Source organism: Puntigrus tetrazona, chromosome 11 (genome assembly GCF_018831695.1).
Source record: "Puntigrus tetrazona isolate hp1 chromosome 11, ASM1883169v1, whole genome shotgun sequence".
Lineage (NCBI taxonomy): Eukaryota > Metazoa > Chordata > Actinopteri > Cypriniformes > Cyprinidae > Puntigrus > Puntigrus tetrazona.
The window spans coordinates 14,926,789-14,951,654 of NC_056709.1; the positions used below are offsets into that span (position 1 = coordinate 14,926,789).

Consider the following 24,866-nt stretch of genomic DNA (forward strand, 5'->3'; position numbering starts at 1 on the left):
TCATGTGATGCTGAAAATTTAGCATTTTCATAATGTAATAAAGTATACTTTGATACACATTAAAATAGAACACCAGTATTTTCTGATCAAATAAATCTAACAATGAGCTTTTTTTTTGTTTTAAATTTGTAATTGAACTCTTCATTAATAACCATTAAAGTCCTACAATGAGGTAAACGGTGTGCTATAATGCTTATAATATTATCACTTCATTCCTTCTCATTCATTTTCATCATGTCTTTATTGCTAAAAAATGACATAAATCAAACCGAACGAACTAGAGAGACTTCTCGATCTCGTTCAGAAAAGGCGCATGCAGTTTTTAATATCTGCGAAGGTGAGACGCGTCTTGTTCTCTGTTAATATTTATATATTTTGTGACATGCATGATTGTGATGTACCTTCCCCGTTGCGTCTCCTCCTATACCGTATAGCATCTGTGTCCTGTTTGAGGTATAATCATTTCACAATCCCCTCCACAAGTCATTAAGCACTCCATGCTCAATACATATATGCATAAAACTTCCTGAATCTTTAATACATGAGCACCATTAATCTCCGTACCATCTTTAAAAGCAGAATTAAACTTTCATTTGTATTTTTCTTTGCTATGTGTCCGTTGAGCCCGCAGCCTTACTCTACTGCTTAAATATTAATCGGTGCTGAATCACACATTGTGGAGTGACTCTCTCTCTCTCTCTCTCTCTCTCTCTCTCTCTCTCTCTCTCTCTCTCTCTCTCTCTCTCTCTCTCTCTCTCTCTCTCTCTCTCTCTCTCTCTCTCTCCCTCCCTCTCCGTCTCTCTTTATGTGCACATCCGTCTCTAGCAGTTTTACACTAAACACGGCAACAAGCACCATCCCCCTCTTCTTTCATTTGATGATTTAGCTCGGTCGATGGAGCGCATGCCGTGATTTTTACCATGCACGATCACTGCCCTTGTTCTTCCTCGACCTGCATTCCTATCTAGTCCTTAAGGTTTGATTTAGAGGTTCGTTTTAGGCCAAAGACTCGGGTCGGACTGTTATCATCAAGTTCCCTACGACGTGTGGTTTAGTCATCCGTTTTAGGATAAAGACTATGTTTATTTGTCAGGAATGTTGTTTCAAGAACTTGTCCTACTTGGTCACCATAAAGAACTACTCACATCATGACACACTGTAATTATAAAATAAAATAAAACGGTGTTAGAGTATGCTGTATAAGCAACTGCTATATCAGTGAATTGTTTAAAAATGTAATTACTTGCAAATTGTTTTGTAATCATTATAAATTGCTTTAAAGCACATCCTACATTTTTTTGGTCTACTTTTCAAATGTTAGTAAAAATGTGCAAATAAATAAAAATCAGAAAGTAATAAATTCTAATATACCATTATATGTAAATTATTTTGGTAGTAGCCTAATAATATTTTTTGAGCGGAAGGTGCACTGTGAAACGTTTAATCAGAAAATGAATGAAAAAAAATCCAACGCATTTTACTGTAAAAATATTTTATTTATTCATAATTTTTATATCTAAGGAAAAAATTTAAAAGTATGAATCTGCATTCATCTGTTTGTATTTAAATAGCTTGAACTGGTCAGTGTAGCCTACGTTTTAAATTAAATTTACAAACAATTATAAATAAATGCACTGTTGAAATTTTACGCCTCAATAGCGTAAAATACAGACGCCTTACCGTAATGATTGTAATATTGTCCCTTAATTCTTAGGCAAAAGTTGTGGTAAGAGCTGGCGTTTTGTTTTTTACCGTGAATTTACAAACAATTTTACATCACCGTGCTCGGTTTACAACCAGCAACATTTTAGCATGTCCCACGCAAAGAATGCAATTATCATTCTTTACCTAATGGGAGCTGTAATTAAGTTTAATTTCGTTTAATGGCCAATATCTCCAAAGTTTGAGCGTGCAGGTCCAGGCGGTCCCTCTCGCCGAGCAGCTCCGCCCCGCAGTCGAGGACAGACAGCGAAGAGACTGAGACATGTGCTGAGAGAGAGACAGCGCGCTGTGGAGGCAGGACCGCTCGCCTTTAGGTAGGAAAGACAGAAAATGTCATTTCGCACTTGTGAGAGCGTCGTCGGTCTGTGAGGAGCAGCAAGTTGTTGACGCGCAGAAGCGACATTTAAAGCGCCACGGCATCAACTTTGCGCGTGATGCGGCGCGCGCGGGTTCAGCATCGCGTCTGTGAGAGCGCCACGAGACCGCAACCGAGATAACTTTCACACGGCAGTTGTAGCCACGGAAGTGCGGGCTACTTTTCCCCCTCGCTGACCGCCGATAAAGAAGACCGACTCGCTTCAGGTGGCTTTCAGAGAGAGGAGAAGCACGGACAGCGCGCGCGCGCGCGCGGGTGTGTGGAGTACCGGCAGGATTTTAGAGCGCGCACGTTCGCCTGAATGGATGGTAACGACCTGGCCGCTTTTTTACGAGTCAGAGAAAAGTTTTCGAACGGCGCTGGAAGGAAGAATGGACGCGAAAAGCGAGCGGTATTGTAGTTTGAAACGCCGCGCGCTCGTCGTGGAAACATCTCAAGCTGTGGAGGTCGAGATGCTGGATGGATCCTCCGCGAGAAGTTCATACGCCGAGCTTTGACTTTACTTTTATTCCTCCGCAGAAGAATGTGATGCGTGTGAATAAGACTCACCCACACGTGATCGTTCTTCTCAAGCGCACCTGCTGTTATTAACCGAGCTTGTATTTTTCTCCCCGTTTGCGTTGACATTATGTGCAAGAACTCGATTGCGTATCAGATGGAGTTGACGCTTTTCATGGTCGTCCTCCTGTTTTGGGTCACCGTGTGTGCGGATGACAGTAAGATCATTTCAGACCGGTATGCTGTGTACTGGAACAGCACGAATCCCAGGTAAGAAACACCTCACCGCATCAGGGCTTGCATGGGAGTCGAGCTTTACCTGCTAATGCAGAGTCATCACTGGCAGGAGTTCTTTCAAGTTCTTTCAACTACGAGTAATGCTCTTTTTTTTTTTAGTTGGACCTTTTAATTTAAATATGTATATTTTAACATCCCTATATTTCACTTAAAAACTACATATATTTCTACAAACATACAGGTGATTCTTCAGTCAGGCCTAGGGAAACTCTTGACCCCTAGGAAAAGTAGCTTTTGCTATTCCAGTTTAAACGGATTTAAAATGAAAAAAAAAAAATATGGTGTCTCTTTAGTTAATTTGTGCAATTTTCATAAAATCTTTTAAATGTTGCATTTGCAACACTGTATGTACATTAGGGCCATCCTCGAGGTGGACATTTTTTTTTTCTTTTCACTTTTCCCCAAGAATCGTAAAAAAATTCAGCTTCGGCCATTCGTGTCAAAGATTCAGCATCCCAATATGTCATTACCATCTCGTTGTACAAATTGGTTTCCTCTAAAAAGTTTCTTAGTTATCATGCACACAAAAGAAGTCTTGAATTTAAAAAAAAATTAATTAATGGCAGTATATTTTGTGCTTACTCAACATACATTTAGAAATATTACCATCACACATCATTAATTATTACTGAAATTCACTTAAAAGCTGATCAGGCCACACTCAGATTTTTATTGTAGTGCATGATTATATATTATATATATATATATATATATATATATATATATATATATATATATAAAACCTAATTCTGAAGTTAGCCAAATGCACCCAATTGAAAAATCACCATAATTTTTATTTATTTATTTTTTTTATGATCAGTTCTGTCACTTAACTCCGTCTGAAACAACAAGTCTTCCCTTTGAGTGTTTTGTGTGTGATTTCACACGAAACAGTGAAGTTTTGAAAACGCACACAAAAAGGCCTCAACTAGGCACTGTTTTAACAACTTGTGTGTTCCATTCGAAAGTACTTATAAGGCTTCTCACAAAATCAGCCTCTCCGTGAGCACATTCTAACTTTACGGCCTCATTTATTGCACGCTTACTGTTCGACACTGTTATGAGTTACTGAGGGCTGTATGCAGCGTTGCATCGTGTGCCGTTGGTCCGCAGGGTTGATAATCACCGAAATTATGCTAATGAATGCATACTTTTTTATCTTGTCAGCTTTTAAAGACGCTCCGATTTTGTTTTCCATTCTTTCATCATGGATGTTCCTGAGGTGGGATCGCTACTCCAGACTTTTCTTTTCACGTCACCATATGGTTTAAATAGTCTAAGACGAAGCGCCCCTTCCCGAACACCCCAGCACCCCTCATCAGAGCGCTCTCAGAGGCCGTTTCTGGCAGAGGACGGAGCTTTGTGTAACCACACAGTCAAACTAATACATTACATGCCACAGTTTTAACCGGTATGAGTAATTACTGAGAAGTCCACAGATGTTTGTTCACATCAGTTGTTCTGTGAAGTAGTTTTTTTGAGCTTCGGTGCCGGAGATTGGAAATAAGAAGGCAGTTTTACTTGCGTACCTTTTTTTTTTTTTTATGTAAGTTTACCTGAATAGAAAAAAAACTAAAAAGTGTTTCTGCTACTAGGTGTAGAAAAGTTCAACATAATTTAAGTCTTGAAAATGTTTATGGGTTCAATTAAAAAAATTGCCTTATGCATTATATAGAATCATTTACAGTTATATATATATATATATATATATATATATATATATATATATATATATATATATATATATATATATATATATATATAAAAGCTAAATTCATTCACAAATCTAAAGGTATAAAGGTTGAAAAAACACTTTTTTGTTCCCGTATTCCATGCTTCGATACACTCAAAAAATGTAAATGGTGATTACGGCATGTCTAGATCATATTTTTTCTTTATTTTTCCACCTGTAAGTTTGTGTCTGCTGTGTTATGTCAGGGCAGTGAAATGTTTGTTCAGCTAAACTGAGATGGGTCTTCCCTCTGTATGTGTGTGTGTGTGTGTGTGTGTGTGTGTGTGAGAGAGAGAGAGCGCTCAGGGAAAAAGGCATTTCTATTATTAGGCTTTAGAGTGTTTTAACCCATGCTATCGATTTTACCGGTCGGCCTGTAGATCTGTGAGATATACGTATCAAATCCTCCAAGTTTGGATTGTCAGAAACCAAGAGCAGATGTGCGTTGTAGCTCTGTGGATTGGGCTTGGTTGTTTGCAGCCCTGCGAAACTGAAATCAGAGTTCGCGGGCTTCGTTGTGATCTGTGGTTTTCCAGCACGCCACCATGAAAGCCAGCGGTTCTGTCTGGTGTGGTTTGAATCAGGCCTCGATGGTTCGAGTCTGTTACGTGACTCAATTAGGAGTGTGAGACCGAAATGACTTGCGCTAAATGACCCCAATCAAAGCATAAATAAATACGCTGAAATGCCTTTCTGCTCGGTGTGAGTTGGCGATAGGTGTCGATTTAACCCTTGTGGCTTTACGGTGAGGTCTTACAAGGAGGCTGGGAGCGTAGAAGAAGCAGTTAGGCTGAAAAGTGAGTTTTCACATAGGGTTCGCCATCACGCAGATTGCCGTGCAGCACTTTCGGACGGCTGTTCAGGTCTGAAGAGCGATCGTTTTCTTCTAATCGTTTCTATGAATCCTTGCATTACATTAGTTTAAGCCGTTTAGCAGACATTCTTATCTGTAGTGTTTTAGATTTTAATTTCATTAATGGCGTGGCATGCTCTTTTATAGATTGCAAAAATCTATAAAATTATTTTTATATTTGAATGCATTTTGTTTATTTATTAGTGTCATTGTGATTTAAAATAATGGGTTTTTTTTTTTATTAAAATGATTTTAAATTTATTAATTAAATCTCATTTTCCATGTGCAAAAAATGTGCAAGGTTTTGGTTTTTTTATGATGAATAAAGGTTTTTAAACGGCTCTCTTTTCACATCCTATTATGATATCCGTATGAGATGTTTTTTAATCCACTATAATAAGAAGCAATTGTACTTGAAGGGAAACTTCAAGCTTCTTACAAAGAAACTTTCTTCTTTGTATGGTTTTATTTTGCTGGATTTTTGTCATAGTGTAATTGGTTCCTCAAGGTTATGAGGGATGTCTGGTGTCAGAGGACTCCTGTATGAGGGCAAGACACAGATATGCCTGTATGGATCCACATGGATTTTATTCTCTTAGGGTCATTAACCTCTATTGTGATTAGAATGCCTGAAATTAATGACTTCAAGCTTGACCTTGGCTGCTCGTGTCAAACTTCAGCTCCTGTAGGTGGCATTGCACCATATTCTGCCCCAGTTTACGGATTTGTCCGCCATTTTGTGAACCCTCACACTTGCCTCTGGAATATGGTGCAAGCTGGAGACAAAAAATGGAGTGTGGGGTTAATGCAGTCATACTATGACAACTTACCAGGAATAGTTTTTTGTCTTTATTGTTTTGTTTCGTTTCAACTTGATTTGCTGGTTCATCACCATTTATCACCCGCATTTTGAAAATCTGATAAAATAATTTAGCTACCGTTGTAATAATGATTTAGTTTAGTATCGAAAAATCCAAGTACAAAACGCAGCTTAATATTTTATTTTAGTGACGAACTATTGTTATAACAATATATTGCTTTTTGCACAGAATTGGCTTGTTTAAATAATAGTTTGCATCCAAAAGCGAGCTGAATTATTTTTTGAATCGGTTTTATTTCTCTATTTTATCTCTCTGTGGCAAGTCATATACAAGTCGTGCCCAGTTTATTGTGCCGGACGTTAATTGATTTTTCTGTTTTAAGCAGCACTTAGAGTTCAGTCAGCTTCCACTTCTTTGTTTGAGCGTCCCTTCCGTATGTGTGTTTATAATTCATTTCAGGCGGCCGCAGGGTGGCAATTTACAGTCTACTTTCATCCAGACAGAAATACCTCAAATTTCACAATGCATGACCGAGTGTTTCTTCTGCTAGGACTGTGACCTGCCGTCCTGAGGGTCGGGGGAACAATTTTGCCTCTTTGTAGGAAAACGCTCTGAGAGAAAACCCATTCCAAACCACCGATTCGCCATCCGTCCTGTGACTTATTGCAACTTTAGCATGAGATCGCCGTTTTGTTCGGCCGTTTAATCAAATTAACTCATCCATTAAAGTGTATAAATATAATCATTGTTTTTCCCCCCCCCCTCCCCGACGACCCTCGTCCATTTATACGCAGTTGCTACAGTGAGGGAAAGCACTTAAACTGACAGCGCTCTGGGTGCAGTGAATTCGTTAGTTTGGAAATCAGATTACAGTGGGAATGGCGGTCAGCTGTGTCCACTTGCTAAAACAACAGTGCGTCTTTTAAGATGGGTGCATGCAGTCACGCAGCCTCACTGGTGCTGCGTTTCTATGAGATTACGGGCTACTTCTGTAGGGAGAAATTCGGTTACTGAGGTCTATAGGTCAGCGGTTGTTATAGCTGTAACGCTTCCATTCTGTTTACAGCTGGACTTCAGATTCATCTGCTAATGATTATCAATGACAGGACGTTTCACGAAACCTTTTTTTCTCCTAAATACGCGGGCCAAAAAGGGAACGGAGCTCCCGTCGGCAGTAAATAATGCAAATGGTCTACGTCCACATTGCATCAAAAGGCTACTTTAGCAAGCAATGAAAGTTTTAAACCACAACGCGGTTCCGGTATTATAAAAGATATTTTATAATCGGTAATCTAGGTTCATAGTTGCGTTAAATGAAAGGTCATACTCGTATTCGGTTTTTACCGTTAATCAACGTTATATATCCGCAGGTCGAAATAAAACATCCCCGCTGCTTCGGTCACTGGATGGTGGGAAAACGGTTGTGCTTCTCTTACTAAATTTGTACCGCAGGAGTAACATAACCCTCTTTCCGCCATTATCTGTATCCTGCCCCCCACCCTGCAACAAAATGACGGCTTACATGTGAACATTTGCACAGATGTGACATGCTATCCAAACACTTTCATGCACAAACAGAAAAACGAAATTCAGTGTTTTTTTGTGTTTTAACGCTATATGTTTAAAGTCATCAAGAGTCTAGAGTAGCTTACTTGTTTACGCCAGGTTGTTTTTTTAAACGGCGATTTATTTGGCTTTCGTTTTTTTGTTTTAATATGTTTTATTTTCCTCCGTATGCTTTCAGAAAGTTTTGAATCACTTCGTTTTGTCACTCTTTTATAGCGAGCAGCAGCCGGAATGCTTTCGGTACAGGCGCCATGACAGTTAGTTTTCACGCTTTCTTGCCGCGAACACAAACCAGAATTCATTCCCAGGACCTCGCAGGGCACCTTATCACCCCTGCGTCCTCACCTCTTTGTGCGACAGTTTATTTTCATCTGTTTTTGTACCCAGCAACAGCCCCAATCACAACGTCACCCTGCCTTCTGTATTACTCATAAATTTTAATGCCTGACCCACATTCACGTAGCACATTGGCAGTCACGTGCATCCAGGGAGCTCAAACTTGGTTTGAGGTAGGTGCTCGTTCAGTGGTGGATCTTTTCCCCCGATGCAAAAAAAAAAAATCCTGATGATTTCAAATCAGCATTGCACGCTGGCTTTGGTTTAAATACCAAATTTGAAGACTGGGTGTTTTGCTTTCATCCAGGTGCCGTTGAGTTCTCGGTCAAGTTAGCTCAGGACACTTCTCTCTCTCAGGACCAAGGCCTTTCTCATTTAGTCTACAGTATTTATGAGGCACAGAGTGCCAGGAAGCCCTCCCTCAAATGGGATTGTGTGTTTTTAAGTGACGTGAGATGCTCTCTTTATCACCAAACCACTTTCTCTTTACGCATTGTGGAACGAATTTGCTTTATTTATTTATTTTTAAATAAAAAATAATTTATAGCTTTTTACATACGCTATTATCACTGAGTAATTACTGCATGCATGATTTTTTTTTTCTAGGATTTTTAAATCGCATTTCTTATTTCTGGTGTCGTTATTTTTAAGACACCAGAGACATCTTTTTTTTATTTTTTTATTTGCTCATTAAACAAATGCGCTTTTTTTAATTTGTCTGGAACTGTAGTTTAGTTCTGTTGACCCACATAAAGTCGGCTCATTATGTCCATCCTCAAACTCCTCATTTCTCTCCTCGAGTGAGTTTTATTTGGAAATACACTCAGCTCTCTGCTAAGAAATGGAGGGTCATTTTATGCCTCAATCCTAATTTGCGAAATGGTTTGTACAAAGCCCATTTGTACGGGAGGTTTATATTTTATAATGCTTAAAAAGCCTGACTTTAATCATCGAAATATATATAACTGAAAATGAAAGTCATGTGCTGTAAGCATTATATAGTAGCAGAAAGAGAATTATGTGAAATACTTGACAGTGCCATGTATTCTCTGGGAAAAAAAGTAAAGTAAAAGGGCCGAATTGGGAATTTCAAGCAATTAATTTTACTTATAAGATATTATTGGCCCTTAATATTTAACAAAACAAGTTTCGGAGGTTTATTACACTGTGAATGCTATGTGGACTATTCGGAGGACCGTTTAAAAGCTTTATAGATTTAGTATGCTGCTGTTTTCCATCGAGTTTCTAACAGATTTTCAAGTTCAAAATAGACTTTAAATCAACATGCTGCTGAGATCGGATTTCTTAATCGCTCTGAGATCATTTGAAGTTTTGAAATGTTTTTGGGGGCATAAGGTGTCAGATGTACGCAGTCAGGATAGAGCAGTGCAAGTGAGAAGACTTTTGTACTGTTCTGTGCGTCAAAATGATCATTTATTTGTTTCTAATTTAAATGATTAATAAAATGAACTAAAAAATAAAACTACGAGTTTTTGAAGCACGTATGCTGTACAAACATATGTTTAAACGTAAAAAAAAATATAAAGATATTCATAAAATATTGTTTTAGTTTGTTTGGGGCACATGTGTGTTTTACTTTTACAGTGAAAATATTCACATTTATTAATGGTTTTTATTATATTACTTATTTTGCATATTTCTGTTTTATATAAAGTAAAACGTATCAAGTGCACGATATGCGCGCTTGCAATGCAATTCTTAAATGCTGTTATTTTACCGTTGTTCTCTGCGGGGAAAAAAATAGAATTAATCAAACTAAATGATGAACATCAGTAAGTCGTAAATTGTATTACCAGATGGATTTTGGCGAAACGCAACATGTGGCTTAACTAAATAAAAATTTGCGTGAATAATTAAGTGAAGTTTAGGGGCGTGGGATTGCTGATCGCGCAGTCATTCGTGCGACTTTTATTTGATTTCAAAAAAACATTTTATTTAGACTGTTTCACGCGTGACGCCATCTCCCTGTAGCCGAATTAGCGCTGATGTGTTCAGTTGATTCACCTGTTTTCACTTTGCAAATGTCTCTTTTCACCAACGTGGGTGTAAAGCCACTGAACACATGGTTCTGTCTTCAAGCGAGAGGGAGGAGCTGCTCGCACATCTCAGTAGGCCTTGACCTTCAAATAACTCGACATTTCTAAAGGAAAAGAATAGGAGAGCATGTGAGAAGTGGAACATTGCCTCCTTAGTCATCTGGGAGCTTTCTCTCTTGAACTGCAGATACGTCAAACCTGTCATTCTTGAAGAACCAGAGAAAATCCCTGTTATGCGGAAGATGTTGGCAGAGCAGGGACTCGGGTTTGGGAAAAATTAATCGGGGGGGAAAAAAAGGCTGACCCTTACCCTGAATACCTGCTGCATGCCCACCGCCAGGGTTAGTGGGACATTTGTTAAACGCGTGGCTGTCACCTCATGCATTGCCCGTGCAATGCAAACTCAGCCGGCATCTGCTGGCTTAGACGCGCTGTACCTATACTTTGCTCAGACTAAATTTGAACGAGCTAAACATAAATTAGGCTTTTTGCAGTTATATTTTGGCTATAAAATAAGATATACATTTAAGATATACCATAAATAAACAGTACGGTAATACAAAATCCAATATTTATTTACCAAACACAACTTGTTTTTTTGTTGCTGTAGCATTTGCGTGTGTGTTGAGGTTTATGTTTTTGTACCTTTTTTTGTTTTCAATGCAAACTTATGAATTCCAGGAAATATAAGGAAAAATATCCGATTATTTTCTCACACAGTTAGCATTGATATTATAATTAAACATACATTAACACTGCATATTGTCAAATGTAGGCGGCTGTCCACACTGATGTTCAATAATTGCATGTGTTGCAAGTACATATAGATTTATGGAGATATTATGATATTACTGAATACAAATCGGGTTTAATCCTTTTGTGTTATAGGACAATTCATGATCGATTGATTTCATTACAGGAGCAAGTCTGAACTGAGACATTCCTATGCAGATTATATTACAGTTTTTACAACGGTCATGCATTTGTAGAGAAATGCAGCTCGAAGAACAATATAAACTGGCAGATGAAATATTATTGAACGCTTTCATAATTATGCATTGCGCGCTTGAACAGGGAAGGTACGCTCTTGCTACTGAAGAAGCAGATTCATTTCAGGATTTGCTTTTATTCACAAACTCGTTTTTTAAGTCAGGGTCAGGAGTGGGATTGGACAAGCAGGTCGGTTTCTGAGCTCCTTTTTCGCCCCGAGAACAAAGCCAATCACGCCTCAGACTAAAAAAATGGCATTTTAGAAGTCCTCTAATGACAGGGTTCTGCGAAAGAGACTGTGGTAAAGATCTGCCGAAAGAATCAATCTTCATGACAAAACTATGCGAAAAAGTTAGCGTTGCTGCACTAGATTATATGGCGTTTACAATTTATAATAATGGACTTATTTTTTTGCAAATTCTTTTCTGTGTAGACATACACCTTAAAGTGTTAAAAAACAACCTTGTAAAAAAATTGATCATGAGCAATTTTTATTTTCTAATTTTTGTGCACAGCTTGAAAACAGCACAGTGCACACAATATTACTTGACTTGCAACATCAACAGATCCAAATTTAGAAAATGCGACACGTTCCACAGAAGCAAACACTTTTTTTTTTTTGCCCCACTCGACATCTGCCACATACTATACGCTATGCTGTAAAAATAAAATAAACTTCCACTCCCGAAGTTTTTTACACCTGTGTGTTTGCTACAGTGAAAGGCAAAGTGACACAGAAAAACAGAGAGAGAGAGAGATTGTGTGCAGTAAGGACTGTTCATGGTGCATGATGGGTATGGTGATTGATCTGTGTGCGGGCGGCACCATGTATGCCCGAAACGGCCTCAAAAATGCCTCGGCTGCCTCCGAATGTAGGTTACTGTGACAGGCAAAGCAAAAAAACGAATTCTTGCAAGCCTGCGGTGAAGCTATAGAACCCTTTGGCACTTGGGTTTTAATATATATAGGAACTCTTGAATATTTTTTTAAAGAAAAAATACATTCTAAATCTGCAATTTAATATTGTTCAATACTAAGTTTGAGATTGCATCTAACGTTTTAAGTGCTATGTTCTTGCATACGCAGGGATGTGGGTGGTGTGAGGACAGTTGCGTTTTAATCATAGACTGTTTTTATACACCACCGGAACTAAATGGCGGATTCGGCTTCAGTGGGTCAGTACGTTCAATTCAGATTTGTGCTGAAAATGAGCGTCACATAAAAACCCTTTGACAACCTCCTACAGGAGCAGGAGAAGTACTTACCTTGCACATTTCCACGCCATATACAGTACGTTATTTCGCAGTAAGATGGCTAATCCCGGTACAGGTGTGATCACGGATTGATGTCTCACCTTTAGCGCTGCGAACGAGCCAGCTGCTGATCAGGACACAGGAAGATTACCTGGGCTGTGTTGTGAGTTTAAACAGGATTAGCCATTTCATCTCAGGTGCTATGCTAACAGGATTAGGCCTATAGACTCTCTTCAACTGCGCCTTTCCAGCATGCAATTGTGGTCCAAAACAAAGGTGCGTTTGACACCCCGCACATGATTGTTGTGGACAAACATTTGGCCACACGTTCAGTGTTTGTTTTTTGAAGATTAAATGCTTTGTAGCGTCCCATTTTAATATGCTAACTACAAGTAAGAAATTCATGAGTTGATTCTCCTGGAACACCGTCTCTGAGGCGCTATCACAACAAAGTCTGTTTGTTTGCGAGTTTCGACCAGCCTGCCATAGCAACAGCGGCTCAACCAATGGTGCGGGCTCGGGGGCGGAGCTGTTTGTTATTTTGACCAATCAGAAACATGGGTAACTTGTTTGAACACAGTTGTTATTTTCTTATTTGTTATTATTTGGAGATGATGATTTCATGCTTCGGGGTTTAACATGCTGAATGACATTGTGTTCGTTTTTAATTTAACTGAATGCGTTCTTTTGTACTTTTATGATGTGAATGTTTACGTTGGTGTGTTTGGATGCGTTTTAGTGAATGAGACTGATTCTCAGTGCCGTTCTCTGTTCACATGATGTTCTGGTTATGAGTATCACATGCATCATGTTCTGTGTGACAAGGCTTGATGACGGCTCGCAGGACTTTGGTCTGTTCAAGGCCAAACAGAGAGAAAATCCCAAGAGGGATGTGTTTTTAATCCAAGGATTTTGCCTTGAAAAGCCAAACTCCTCCAGAGGGCTTTGAGGTTCCTACAGAATTCCTCGGCTCCCCAGCCACGTCTCAAGGGGGAGGAAAGAAACTGCATGTCTGCTGATAAAGAAAGATTATTGTTGGAAATTAATTATTGTGTGATTTTACTGAAGTCTCGAATGAAGCTCATTCATGAAACATGTAGCACAAGCCAAAAAATCATCAGAGCATTGGATAAATGTTGCATAGGTTTTTTGTTTTTTTTTTGATTCTTAAAATATGGCGTAGTGATTTGTTCTGATCAACCATTGTCATAAATCTTATGTAATTATGAATAGTGGTGTAGTAATGGTTATGCAGCATTTGATAGATTTGTGATGTTTTTTTATATGTTTCTCTCTTTGGCGACATGCTTTTTGAAGAGTTTAACTAACTAAAGCGCTGCGTAACAAATAAAATTTTTTTTTATATTTTTCCAAATGTCACATGGGAACCGTTTACATTTTAATACTAGAACATCCCTGATCTTGCAGACTGCATCTCTAAATCATTTGTCTGACAGGTAAAGGCCTCTTAACAGGGCAAGCTGGAATTCATCAAAGCGGCCGGTTTTATGGTTGGCCGTACCTCAATTCTCTTTGTGAGTTTTCCAACCGTTTTGAATATCAAGCCTGGATGCTTAATTACTGTATTGATATTGATTTTATGAATGTATGATTGTCATTGTGTAGTAGTGCTGGGTTGAAAATTTTAGATTTTGGTGCAGTGCCAGCCCGTTTCCGCAATAGCGATATTAAATGTATAACCCAATGCAAAAGACAAGTAGAATGTGTATTATTAAATATATATTTAATTGGTTTCAAGACAAAAAAAACAATTAGTCCTGTATAAAATTAATTACATGCATTTAAATTTCAAATTATATCTCTAAATTTTTTTCCAGAAAATTAAAGTATTATATTTCTATTGAGCATTTCATTAATTTCTTTTTTATTAATATTGCTGAATTCTTTATTGTGTTGTGTATAATTTTTCCCCTCCGTTTTTTCCCTCAGTATCTGAATGCCTGTGTAAACTGTCTTCTATAAAATACTGAGTCGCATTATTAGTAATGATAAATCATTTTTAAATTCTGTAATCAATATTTTGGATTTTCAAACCATGCATTTATGTTTTTAAGCATTAGCTCTACTTTCACACATAACATTATATTGTCTGAATAGAAGCACATTTTCATCAAATACCAAAGCATGCAAAAAAAAAAATTACGTTATCATATATGCATTGTTTTATTTCTGTATTATATTTATTATTTTATAAAACATTTCTTGCAAATGTTTCATTTCATGTAATTACCGATACAGAAAAATGCTGGGGTTGGTTCATTCACTTCTTCATTAAACTTGCAGGGAAATGTATGAAACTTCTGATCGTAACCTTTCCTCATCTGTAGTTTGACCCAGATAGTTAATTATGATGGAGAATTCTCCTCAACGCTGAGGGCAGTCACAAGGTCAAATGAACGATCCATTTCTATCCTTTTTCTTCCAGATGTTTGGAGTTCAGTGACAATGGCAACAATCACAGGAGATTCAGTGTCATTAACCTCTTATTCCATCACCATTAACCCTCCGGTGGAAGAAAAAAACTTAACCAAACACATCAGTGAGACACATAATCTGTCTATATTGCTGTCAGTTCCTAATGTCTTACTTTTGGGTCACGCAGATGTGCTGTTTCATTCTGTGTGTATGTGTGGAAGAATATTGTCAACACTGATAGCTCTATTTCTAAACCTAGTGAGTTGCATACGGGCTACATAAGTAACCAAGGAAAAATGTGTAAATGTATGTTCTTCCATACGGATAGCGCTCACAAATCACAATAATCTTGTTAATGGTGCATATTAAAATTCTTAAAAATAAATTAAAAACATTTATAAAATAGATCTTTTTTTCAAGATCTGCTAAAGACAGCATTTATCAGTAAGTGAGTGTTAGATATGGGTAGATGTACTATACATTTAAAATTGAGCATGCAAAATTAAATATCTAGTATTGATTGATATATATATTCCAAACCAACTGATACCGTGAAAAAAAAAAGAAGCATTTTTACAAATGTTTTTTTAAAGACTCTTATGCTCACTAAGGCTGCATTTCTTTGATCAAAAATACAGTAAAAGATTAAAAGGGTTAGTTTATCCAAAAATTAAAATTCTGTCATTAATTACTCACCTTCATCTCATTCCAAACCCGTAAGACCTCTGTTCATCTTTGAGTATGAGTAATTAATGACAGAATTTTTTATTTTTGGGTAAATTTTCTGTTTAATATTGTGAAATAACAATGAAAAATCTTGTAACTTATAATGCATAATGTAAATTATTCCTGGGTTTTAAAGCCAAATTTTCAGCATCATTACCCCAATCTTCATTTTCATAACATCCTTGAGAAATCATTCTAATATGCTGTTTTGCTGCTCAAGAAACATTTCTTACTGTTATCAATGTTGAAATCAGTTGTGCTGATTAACATTTTGGAAACCTTGATTTTTTTTTTTTTTTATTCTTCAGTTAATAGATAACAGAATTATTTTTGAAATCGAAATGTTTTGCAAAAACGTAAAAGCCTTTACTGCCAATTTTGACCAATTGTTATGCATACTTGCTGAATAAAAGTATCAGTTTCTTTCCAAAACAAGCATGTTTTAAATAGTGGGTACTATTTAAAACTTTTTTTCCTTTTCAATATTGAATGATTGAATATTATAATTTATCCAGCTAAATAAGAAATCGTAGATTAATTTCACTGAGCTCATGCAGTGCATTTTGGTGAAGAATACATGCAATTCTGTCTGTGAGCCCGTCAAAAACGAGGCAGCCTGGGATGCCTTAAAATGCTAACTAGATTTTTGGAAGAGCAGTGTGCGTTGATGGCATCTCTCCTGCTCTGTTTTCTGCTTCCTTACTGCATCATTAGCTCATCTCTTTGTCCTTCATCTGTTCCACATGTCTGGCTGTTGGTCTTCAGCGGCTCTGCATGTCAACGCATCACGGTCAGAAGGATTAACTGGTTCCTCTCGATTAGAGAGTCTCCCATTCGGACACACAAGGAATATGACATTTGCCATTCCCGTATGCTATCCAGATCAACTCACGTCAGCTAGCATGAAAAAAAACTCCACACACGTAGTATAATATACTCCATTACCGAGCGTTCTGCGAAAATGTCTTTTTACCTCATGTAATCGTCACAGGAGGTTTTTTTTTTTAAACCTGTAGCCAGTGGTCAAAGTAACCGTTTGCTCACTAGACAGCGGAGCACTTAGTGCTTTTCAAAAGCCACTGCCTTATGCTGCTGCTTCTGCTTGGGTCGAGGAAAGAGGGAATTTCATGGGTCATTAGCATGGTTCATAACCACGCCTAACGCTAAGGACTTTTCAAGATGTGATCTCGGTGGGCCTGCATTTGATGGTCTAAAAAGAAAGAGCATTTGGGGCCTCGTCTGGATGTGGGGGGAAATTTCAGGGCACTGAACCGCCTGCCTGGAGGGAGACCAAGAGTCGAGCGGTGACTCACGGTGCGCTGAGTGATCTAAACGTCCAGAGGACTGGAAAGGTGAGAGGTCTTTGGAACCGAAAGGAGCTGATCCTTCAGTAACCTCTGGGTGACATTTGGAGATCCGAAAGTTCAGCTGCAAGACCTGAGGGTTTGCGCCCAGAGAGTGGACGCGTTTGATGCCCTCGGAAGAGTGTCAGGCTCATCCTGGCTTGATCCCTTCCAGTCTCCCTTTCTAAGTGCTAGTAGGTGCTGGCCGAGGCCGTTTTAATCTGTCTGCAGAATGGGCAATTAGGAAATCCTCGGAAGCACCGGGCCACTGAGCCCTTTATTGAGGAGCTCACTCCACACACAGGGATTAAATCGGCAGAGAGAGACTCCGCTGCAAGGGTCTTTTCTGCCACATTAGCTTTTACAAAAGGGATTTCGAAGGTCTAGGAACAGCAGCCCCCTCCTTCCCTTCTTCCTCCGTCAGAGTTCGGCCGCAGCAATTAACCGGAGTTCCCATAGAAGGTGCGTCCGTGGGGCCGGCCGTTACGAGGGCCCCCGCGTCTCCAGCACTACGCCCATCTGAGCTATAATTAAAGTTGAGACAACTCTCAGGACCGCGGAGATGATGGGGGGCTAAAGGCGCTTTGTTCGAGGCCTTTTTGGAGGAAATCAAGCCTTGTTAGTTGAACCAGTCTGCATGACTGATCAGCTTCAACAGACTACCGGCTTGAGATGGGTTTTGTGTGTTGGAGAAGGGGGTGGCATCAATAAGATGCATTGAGTACTACTCGGATAACTTCAAAAGCCAGTGGCTCAAACCAGCCTGCATCTAAGCTGACGGATACAGAAGACTAGACTTTCGATTGTTATTTAAATGACACTTAAATAGAGTCTGTTTGCTTTGAAAAAGGCAACTATGCTTTAAGACATCATGGCACCTGAAAAAGGCTAATGCGTATTTACTGGCCGGTTCAGGATGGAGGTATTGCTGCACTACAGGCATATTTTGCAATGTGTTTACAGTGTCGGAAACGAAAAGAGACATATTTTATCCATTAGACAAACTTTATTAAATCCGGAGGCACTCAGGGGAACATAGCAGAGGGATTATTGCTCTTTTACAAGTGACTAGTTTTGTATTACGATATATTGCCTCTTTAGCCACTCTGAAACTCATTCCTGGCTTTGCCGGTGTTTGCACTATGCAGAATGCTGGCCTCTGCAGTACCGGCTTGGGTCGCGGTGGCACAGAGCACCAGGCTTGTTAATGCTGCCCTTAATCCCTGCCTCTCAGGGGGCCCTTTACCCAACACCCACTCTCTCCTCCGCTCAAGAGCCCTGGACAGTGGGCGACACTTTAACTGTGGAATGGCCTCGGGGTATCACAATCACATCGCCGCACTGAGTTATGGCACAACTGTTAAACACCGGCTTTTACTTGTCTGATATCTGACAGAAAACTCAAGACACTCGTGAGAGTTAGAAAACACTCTGGGGTTTTACTGGTATTACTTTGTGGTTGGCAGAGTTTTTAATGACCGATGCAGAGAACCGGAGAGCAGGGTGACTGATGGCCTTGTTGTGCCTGCAGAACAAATTTGGAACAAAAGCTTCGCAGAACAAATTGAACGGCTGTCTATTTATGTCCCGCCCCTTGCATGTTTATTTATTAAATATTCTGGCTTGATTATGTGGCCAGCAGTGTTGGGAAGTAGCTACTTACATGTAACAGAATTACGTAATTTAATTTCAAAATAAATGGGTCACACTTTATATTAGGTGGCCTTAACTACTATGTACTTACATAAACATAAGTACAATCTACTTATTGTGTTCATATTGCATTTGCAAAACACTTTTGCTGCTATTGAGGTGGGATACGGGTAAGATTAGGAACAGGTCAACAGTGTAATTATAAATGTAATTACAGAAATTAATTACAGATGTAATTACATATAGGTATTTAAAAAATATATAATCACAAAGTACATAGTAGTTAAAGCTACTGAAGTGGGACCAATAAATTTAATTGTAACAGTTCATGTGAAAAATGCATAATTACAATTACTTATGAATATGTTAACAATTACAAAATGGGTTACATCTACATTTTTTAAAATCTTAATTCAAGTGATCAAGTGTTGAGCATTACTGTAAGGTTAACCCTGCCTGGTGTAAATGTTTGAATTGGTTTAGAAGTTAAAAACATAGGAAATTTAAAAAAGTAATAAAGTAATCAGTTAAAGTAACTAAAATAGATACACGTATTACACTTGGTATACACTTAGTACATTTTAAATGGCGTAAGTTCATCCGTAATCTAAAAGTTACCTTTCCAACAATTGTGTGAGGTGAAAGTATGTTTTGATAGTTTGACTCCACCAAATGTGTACTAAAAGTTTTGACAGGATTTTTGGTCCTGTATAGAAATGGCCCTGTTCAGTTTGGACAAGAACACACAAAACGAATGCTTTGATTATTGGTTACTTAGACACTTAAAGCTCATATCTGGGAACACAGTGACCCTTCTGCAAACTCCATGTTATGTTATTACCGCACTCCAGAAAAAGTCTTCTCTCTAATGAAAAACAAACAACGGTCTCTTTATTGTCTTTTGCCGGCCTGTGATTTGATATACATTTGTTTAATTTCTGTTGAGTAATATAGTATGTACTCATGAAATGGAAGCATTTTTAGTACCCGAAGACTGTTCATTATGGATGACTTCAGATCGCTGCATGTAGCCTTTTCATAAATCATTTAAAACCAAAGAATAACTGTTGTTCATATCTTTCCCTACCCGCAGGGAATGAGACCTAGTTACACACGGGTTCGAGCTATTTGGATCCGAGTAGAAAGAAATGGAATGAATTATGCCGTGCATTTATGTAATGGCACTTTTAAAGACATGCTTTCCTGATCAAAAAGAGTCGGTTCGACACAGCCTCCGGCCTCCCGGTACATTAAAACCATTACACTGTCAGATACGAAACCACATGCCAGTGATTGATAAGTGTTGCTTACAGTAAACACGTGTATGTACAATGTATCGTTCAAACGGGGCCCCACATCCTTCAAGCTCTTTTGGGTGGAGGAGGGTGTTGGGAATCTGAAACATGATATTACAGCTCTGAGCTTTCTGTCACTCCGTGCTTACCCTTGGCCAGAAATCATTCAGGACTTTGCTGGTGTGAATTCCCACCGCTGTAACCCAAGGCTAGCACCGAATTCGTCGACATGCATTACACAGGTAGCCATCAGTTTCCTCTCTTTGGGGGGTTTCTCTGTTGCTCACAGTAGCTCTTGGAGGGAGTCTTCATTACAAAAAAAAGAGAACAGAATGCTTATTGAGGCCAAATGGGGGGGGAACGAAAAGCAAAAAAATCTGCCCCTTTCTCCTGCACCATGTCAGAACTCCCATATACCGCATTTGGCCTGACTGTAGTAGCCATCTCTGATAGCCCATATGCTGGCAGAGAACACACTTTCTCATGTATCACGGCCTGCTGTGGGTATTTCTCAGGAAAATCACAGCTGTGTGCGGGACTGGATGTGTGTGCATGTGTAAGAACGTGTAACGTGTGTGTTTTTCAGGACGTCAGTTATTTAAAGACACATGCCCTGACTGATATTTCAGTCAGTTTTCTGATAGGTTTTAGTGAATCAGGTTAAAAAGTTGTAAGATTATGTTTTTTCTCATAGCTCATCGTTAATTACTACAAAAGTGTACTCTTTCGAAGCGCTCATGGTTCAAATGCTAGTTAACAAGCTCATTAACCTAATTTGACCTTTTAATATGTAAAAAATATATATATATTTGCTTTACAAGTCAGATGCAACAAAGCATGTCATGTAAAGTATATAAATTTATGCATTTATTTACTGAAATGTGTTTGCAGAGAAGCATTGTTTCAATTCCGATTTTTGTGTGTTGTAAAATTTAATCGAGTGCCTTAATAGCCAACTGATTGATTCCCATTGAGTTTGCTCATGAAAAATGGTTTTAGCATCAAGTTTCATTTCAATCTTCTGCTTTGTTGAACACCGTACAGAATAAGAGTCTTTAATGTTTGTTTTAAGTCATTAGCCTTACTAGAAAGCGTATCTTGACTGACCTATCAGACACATGACATACACAGTAAACACATAACCGTTGCTTAATACTACCACAGTCCTCTGTTATCTGTTTAGCTGTTTATTTCCTCCCTAAGAGTCCATCTCCTCTGATTTCTTTTTACCTTGGCTTAAACCCACCTAGTTCTTCCTTTCTTTTCTCCATTTTTTTGGGGCGGCCGTACGAGCGGGGCAGAGGACGATGGTAAAGGCAGAGCAATAACAGGAGAGTTAATGGGATTATGCAAATGAGAGCGCTCTTAAAGGGCCCATTTGAAGTGTTTAATGGAGATTATGGAAATGGTTCACTGGCTTCAGCGTTTGGAGTGGAAATGAAAGGCGGTGGAAAGGTTTTGGGAGGAGGTTTGGTGAGGAGGGCACACAAATAAATAAATAAATCCAATGGGCCTGCTTGTCAGCATTGTGGGAGGAGAAGGCAGGATGGATTGAGGGATGATCCGACCAGGAGGAGGAGGAGATGGAGTGGAGAGAGCGAGATATTTGCTCGGCTCGAAGGTTATTATGCTCTTTTTGCAGTTTGGGGCTGAGGTTCAGTTTGCTCTCTGATTTAATGTTAATGTTACAAACTCATGAAAGTTTGGAAGCACACTCATGGACCATTCTTCCCAAGAAGTGTGCTTCATGCTGGGGAAATTGCGGTTCTGAACTCGGAATCAATCACGAAAGCGCAGACGATGTTGGATACCCTTCTGTGAAACTGGATGTAGAATGTGTGCTTGGATCTTTAGTCATGTCCAGGAAAAAAAAAAAACTGAATGGAGAGTTTATAACTGAGATTTTTAGAGAGGAGCACTTCCTTCTTTAGTCCTGTCCAGCCAGATGTTTGACTAATGGCGTTAAATCTGATCCACAACGCCCAATAAATGCCTGTTTAGACAAGAAGAGACTGTTATTTTACAGTGACCAAGTGCAGTTAAAAAACAAATTGTTGCAGGTTTTCTGAAATAGATTATAATAATAGACCAATACTAGAATATGTATTGGTCAAAACAACAACAAAAAATGTAGTTCTGTTCATCTAGATAGTTTGCTGCAAAGTGCCCTAACCTGGTCCTCAAACTTTTGTAAAACCAGCTAATCAGATTAGAGCTTCACAAAAAAAATGGTGTAGGATTTGCTTTGATTCAATTACTCAGAAATGGCTAGTGAATTTCACAAGAAATGACAAGGAAATGGCAAGTTTAATGAAGTATGGTGTGATGTATGTGAAAATCACAGTACATTTGTGTATCATTAATGATGCTCATGAAATCTAAAACTGTAGCTTAAAGCTATCCTGTTATTACTTGTGCATAAAAAATGGCATTGTGCACGAATAATACCGTTAACAACTTGCTGATAAACCGCTACCAAAAGCAAGTCGTGCAAAATTCAGAAGTGTGCATTGGATTATTTTTGTCTGTTAGTCCCGCAATGCTATGAAATGTTTCAAAAAGCACTAGGTTATTACAGAATACTGCAGAATGTTATAGAAACTTTAAGAACGTTCCCGTCCTCGCAAATAAATACATAAAATACATACGTACGTACATAGTACTGTACTGCACTAAACCAATATTTCATAAGTAATGATAGATGTTTTAAAATGTACCTGACTTAAATATTGAAGCTACTATATTGAAAATAAGTAGTACAGTCAGAATTAGCACCACGGAATTCCTGAATTGTATTGTAGCTGTACTATATTATTCATATTATTTTATTATATTAAATGTGATGATGAAAAGTCATATTCAGTGTTTGGGCTGATCTGCATGTAAAATTACGAACGGCATATTGATAAAGACTTGCATTTAGTTGTTTGCTTGAGCAAACTCGATTAACAAGCTGCCCTACTTTACATTGTTTTTCAGCTCTGGATCAGTTTCACATGGGACCTTTGTGAATGGACAGTGATAAATGTACACCCTGCAAATAAGGAAACATAGTCGGTCAATGCGTATACCACGTAAACGTATTACTTAATAAAGTAATTTTGAAACTCCCTGAATGTTTTATTCCCCACAAAGATACGCAGGACTTGGCCTTGTTAGTTAAAGCTGTCCCTCTTTGTTTTTTTTTTTTTCAACAAAAATGGCTTCCAAAGTAAGCACCCCTGTGGCTAACATATTTTAATGTTGGAAAAGCTGACTCAGTATTTGCGTGTATTTTCTACAGAGCCTCGGCCCTGAGAGCAAATAAACCCACCTGATCTCGGTCCATTGCTCATTGAACTAAGCGAGCAGAAGCAATTGAACATGCTGCACATTTGAGACTAATTTTCCCTGCCTTTAATTAAAGGGGCTCCCACACATTGCATGGCTCGGCTGTTTGAGCTCAGGATTTAATTGCCATAAGACACTTCAATAAACTGCAAGGGCTGAAACTATTAGAACGGACACTTTTGCTTTTGCTGTTTTGTGTTGCAACGATTATACATTGCGCTGTTTGATAAATTCAGTTTCACAGAAATGAGAAACGCATTTCAAGCTGCTAGCTGGGCTAACTCCTCATTTAGCTGGAAATGAATGTCCATGTTCAATTTACACATGCTATGTAGATATATCCATCTTGCTGTATGTTAACTGCTCGCTTTAATGGCATGCAGTAACTGTATATTAGCAGAGCTGAATTTCCCTCTTCATATTTTATTAACGGCAGTGAGCGCTAACGCTTCTTTATTGCAGAATTTAATATGTATCAGCTACTTCAGCGGCCTAGCTTTTGTTTGTTTGTGGAATAAATAGTTTACGGCCAGATTTCGTCCCCAGCACTTCATTAAGGAAAGTTAGCAAATATATTAGCAGCTCAATTCAATGTTTGCATTTTAGTTTTGACTTGAAAATGAGCAAACACTCCAGTACACTCTTTCGATTAACATGCATAAACGCATTCAGAAGGATAATAATAAACTTCTGTCCTCAACACTGTTATAAACAAACTGGCACCCATCTAAGCGGTAATTACTGTTGTGTACTATATATACTTGCATCGTGTGTCTGTCGTTTCTGTCATTGTTAGCAGGAGGCAGAACGCCACATGCCCCGTGTCCGGTGACTGGCACATAGAGCAGGTGAACACAGCGGGAAAATACCCTTGGAGAGCTATCAAGCATTTTATTGTGTGTTACTGCACTGCTGGTTCCGTAATTAAAGTTTACAGCGGTGTTTAGGAGTACATGTATATTGTAAACTTTCCGAGCAGTGATTTGGCACCGCACAGGTTCAGATGTTTGGAAGCGCTTCGTTTAATGTAGAAGAAAGCTCATTAGAGGGTAGTGCATGTATCTTTACTACTAGACCGGCTGAAATCTGTTCATTATTTAAGAGGATGCATTATTTAAACACTCTCTGCTGCGGTGCAGTGCGATGCTGAAGAGGAAGATTTGTTTTGATGAATGATTATCGTCCACATGAGCGTTCATTGTAAATACATTGTGTTGTTTCTTTGCAAAAATACAAATGGCCCGTTTTTGATTCTTCATTTATTTTCATGGCTGTAATAATGTTTGTAACTTTCGTATTAATGTCTGTTTATAAAGTGTTTGAAAGTTGCAAAATTAAGTAGGCCTATTAACAATTTTTTAGTTTTTCAAAGTATAACTGCTGGTTCATATTTTACCATACACATGTAGTGTATGTGTGTAAATATATATATATATATACACTCTTGAAAATGTTTTCACTTTGTAACCAAGTACAAATGTATATCAGTGCTGTAAAACAATTGCATGTATATACAGACATTTATTTGTTTGACAGCACTAATATCTATGTGTGTTTGTATGTACTTGGTTACAAATCGACA

At 38.5% G+C, this 24,866-nt stretch overlaps 1 protein-coding gene across 1 annotated transcript in view; it reads left to right on the forward strand.

Annotated features, from left to right (window-relative positions):
- The first annotated feature begins 1,923 nt into the window (after positions 1 to 1,923).
- The window catches only part of LOC122353556 (ephrin-A2-like), a 110,624-nt gene continuing 87,681 nt past the window's right edge, over positions 1,924 to 24,866 (forward strand). Inside the window, exon 1 of the mRNA XM_043251332.1 lies at positions 1,924 to 2,866. Coding sequence (XP_043107267.1) covers positions 2,727 to 2,866 — 140 coding nt within the window. The 5' untranslated portion in view covers positions 1,924 to 2,726. The remainder of the gene's footprint in view (positions 2,867 to 24,866) is intronic.